The 3,949-nt window shown below is 32.7% G+C and overlaps 1 protein-coding gene across 2 annotated transcripts; it reads right to left on the bottom strand.

Annotated features, from left to right (window-relative positions):
• Positions 1-403: 403 nt before the first annotated feature.
• LOC101500049 (transcription factor BHLH094) lies at positions 404-2,709 on the bottom strand. Of its 2 annotated transcripts, XM_004508745.4 has the most exons (5): positions 2,213-2,707; positions 2,059-2,124; positions 1,925-1,993; positions 1,745-1,822; positions 404-805 (listed from the first exon to the last, which is right to left on the bottom strand). In XM_004508745.4, the coding sequence occupies exons 1-5, from the start codon at positions 2,558-2,560 to the stop codon at positions 677-679; spliced, it is 690 nt and encodes a 229-aa protein (XP_004508802.1). In that variant the 5' UTR covers positions 2,561-2,707; the 3' UTR covers positions 404-676. The 2 variants fall into 2 exon arrangements, with proteins under 2 accessions (XP_004508802.1, XP_004508803.1); XM_004508746.4 differs by lacking the exon at positions 1,925-1,993 and having other exon boundaries at positions 2,213-2,709.
• Between the last annotated feature and the right edge of the window lie 1,240 nt (positions 2,710-3,949).

Below are 3,949 nucleotides of genomic sequence, written 5' to 3'. Positions count from 1 at the left end.
CTTTAATACACCACAACCCGAACCGAACTGAGCCAAGCCGGCCGGACGGGCGGGCGACGGGGGCGCGCGCCCGCGTGTGTGCGCGTGTGGTGGTCCGTTTGCTTGCGTTCTCCCTCCTTCACAAAATTGCGGTGCCCCTTGGGGCCCAACCCAATTGTGAAACTAACTCCTTATAAAGGTCATAAATGAGTGTGTTCCCTCCAATGTGGGACTTCTCATTTTTCAATTCACACGTTAAAAGCCATCATCAATGCCAATTATGTTTCATCATTTCCAACAGACATATTTATTGTTATTCAATCCGATTACTCCAATGACTCAATTTTACTAACAAGGGGTAATTTTCATATGTGATTACATATACTGGCAGTTACATATGAATACATATCAGGAAAGAAGAACCTTGTCACAAAATGAAAACCACAATAATATTATTTCAGTTGCTACCATAGTGAAGCACAACATAGTATACTCAATCAGACGATGCACATGGAAATTATATGTATTTCTTACAAATGATGTAATATTATGACAATGGATATACAGACCTACACCACTCTACACAATGACTAGGTTGTCAATAGAGCATGGTGACCAATCCCTATGATTTTTCTTGTTCTTTTTAAATGAAAAACCACACTTATTGATGTGTCATTCCCAATGAATCTTCCTTTTGTTACATTGATTTATTGAAACCACCAGCTATCTGCATATGTAGCCATCCTGGTTGTGATCCTTGAGCATAGCCCCTGCCTGCTTGTGGTCCAAATATTATTCCAGAAAGGTCAAATGGCTGAGCACCAACCTGAACCAACAGATCAGGTTATTAAAATTTAAATTACAGTAATTATAAAAATTAAGTGCTAAAGAGCAATTACATGTAAAGCAATGTTCGTTTTGGGTAACAATACTGAGACTGAAGAACATATTGTTCCAATAGACAATATTTATCTTTGATAAACATTTTGAATCTTCTAAATATGAATTATAGGAGGTTCATGAGCATAGTGTCTGGAGCTGACTTACTAGATTACGTTCCATGACTCCAAAGTCATTTTGCGCAGATAGTTATGTTTAGCATACTTCACTTCATAGTTAATATTGTTGAGAATAATATGTCTAAATATCTTTAGTAGACTTTGTTTAGATTTATATTTAGATATAAAGATATTTAAGCTGAACAGTAGGATTCCTCCGGTTATTACACCCGTGAGGATGTCGTTCTCGGAATTGAATTTCTAAAACTTGTAACAAACACATTAATTTCTCACTACCTCTTGCAGTATGCATCTATCAAATTCTTATCTCCTTATCCAAGTTTAAAACATCCATTGTGTAAGCTTGCATTAAGATAAGCCAAACTGTTGTGGAAAAGTAGTTAGACAGAGCTTTTATTATTGTACCTTAATATTTAATAAGAATATCTTTAATTTACAAATAATTCACTTTATTCTGGTTCTAATAAATGTCAATAGGATACTGTATGGACCACTATACTTACAAGTTCATTTTAGTAAAAAAAACAATATACTGCAAAATTAATCATTTCAGCACATACAAATTTGCATAACATTTCCCAAACAGAATAGCTTCAATATTATAGATTAAGTGTATGTTTAGACTGACGGTGAGTTTAACAAAATCACTTTGGCACATTGATTCCGTTGAAGCTAAAATGGCAGTGGCACGCTATAATTTTGAATCCAAACATGGACTAAGATTGAAGTCGAATAGATTGACTTACCTCTTTTGAAGGGAAACAGTCAATAGCAGGGTGCATATTGAATCTGGAATTAAGTGCTTCAAGCTTCATAGAAAGGAACTGGTAAAAAGAAAAGTAAATTAATTACCATATAAAAGAATTAAATTAAATTTAGAGGTGTAAGCATATTAAAAAATTATACAGACAAACAATAGTATGCACCTCAACTTGGTGTTGCAGTGAATGGATATAATTGATTATCTCATCCAAGACAAGTGCTTTACCAATTACCTAAACAGTAAAAAAAATAATTTACCCGGGTGAAACAGAAGAAATGAAATGAAAAAAATGTTTACCTTGTTACATCCCGGAACTAAATCTTGTAGAATTTTCATCCTCACACTAATCTTTTCTCTTCTTGCCTAGCATAAATAATTAGCATAGCAGTAAGAAAGATTTAATTAGGTGAAAATAAATAAAAGTAAAATGAAATTGTTACGAATGAATTACTCTCTCAGCAAGACTGTGGCTATCGGTGGCTTGGCCTCTTCTGGCTCTAACGTGAATATAGTCTTGCTTAGGTGGCACTGGCACTGCCACATCACAAGATGGTTTAGCATTTTGTTTTTCCTCTTGCTGCGCTGCTATTGAAGTTGCTTTTTTATCATCAGAGACAGAGGATCCTAGTTTTATATGCTTAGTGGTGCCACTGCCACACTCGTTGTTGTTGTTGTTGTTGTATTGTTGGGGAGAGAAATGAGAATTATAATAAGAATGATGGAGAGGGAAGGGCCAAATCTCGGACAAGGAAGGGTTAGTGGAAGAGAAAGTGGAGTCATTTACGAGGGGAGCTTCCATTGTTAATACTTAATTGTTGAAGTTGGTTGTGACTTTTATACATAGAATAGATACATAGATAGATAGATAGATAAAGACCTTTCTCTTCTCTGTCACTAATCAACTTAGTTTCTCATCCTTTTCTGTCTACTTCCAAACCCACCATCTGCATTTTCGTATTCACACTTAAATATATCTTCATTTTATAAAACTTCCATATTGTATTTCTGTTAAATTTCATGTTTTAAATTAAATTATTTTCTTGTAAAATTATGATTGCTTAATTGTAATTTTTAATATGCACAGTGGTCTATTGTGTCCACAACACTTGTATATTATTTGTTGTTTTTTTAAATAGTACACATTAATTATTAATTATAGAGAAAGATAAGTTTATCCTATTTTAACTAACGTCAATGCGTTCAAGTATATTAAATGTCACTGTAACTAATGAAAAACTGCATTAGAGGAATGAGAAGTTTATCCTATTCTTTTGTTATACGTGATGTGGTTGGTGAAGCAAGAATGACGTTAATGATTGAAGATCATAGATTTAGACTGAGTTTCTTGATTTGTTGAAGATTTTGGGTTAATGATTAAAGATGGTGCTCTTAGATTTGGGGTTAATAGTTGAAGACGGTGGAGTTAGATTTGGGTTTCTTGATTTAATTACTCATATCAGTTTTAATATTTCATTTTAAAAGGATTGGTCGTGTTTTAATTATTAAAATAAATAAATTAAGTCCAGTCAGCAATTTATATGCCGTTTTGACTTGCGATGTCATTAAAATTTAACAACATTAATTTAGTAGAGATATAATTAAAAAATGTTTTTATAAAACTTAAAATTGAAATTATCTTCAAAAACTAAAAATATATTTAAATTATTTTCCATATAACCTCCAAAATATATTTCACCGCCATATTATATTATTTCTTTACCAATTTTTTATATGGAGAGTATCTTAACATTCTTTTCCTTCAGAAATTTTTTAAAGCAAATGAAAGAACCACTATGCCATCTTTATTTTTCCTCTTGGACCCTATCACCCTTCTTTCATTTCCAACCCAAATCAGTTGTCAAGCAAGGACTTAAGGGGTCGTCCAAGGTTCCAAATTATGCTTTATCACTTGATAGCAAAGAACAAACAGCTTTCAAATCTTAGTCGCTTACATATCAATCAAATGGATAATAATAAAGAATAGACCCTTGTGTTGATTCTTCTTGTTATATTCATATTCTTATTTTGAATGGTTAGCGAATTGCTATCTATCAAAGGTAGGTTAATGGTGGTAAGTATTACCACTTAAAAATATGTCCTTCTATATATAAAATTTGAGATACGTAATTAGCATAAAGAGAGAGTTATAGGATGGTTTGATAGCAGAGTAATTTAATAGTTTGAAGAA

This window comes from Cicer arietinum, chromosome 7, assembly GCF_000331145.2.
Source record: "Cicer arietinum cultivar CDC Frontier isolate Library 1 chromosome 7, Cicar.CDCFrontier_v2.0, whole genome shotgun sequence".
NCBI classification, from domain to species: Eukaryota; Viridiplantae; Streptophyta; class Magnoliopsida; order Fabales; family Fabaceae; genus Cicer; species Cicer arietinum.
The sequence above is the reverse complement of the archived record's forward strand: the minus strand, read 5'-3'. Positions and strand labels throughout refer to the sequence as shown.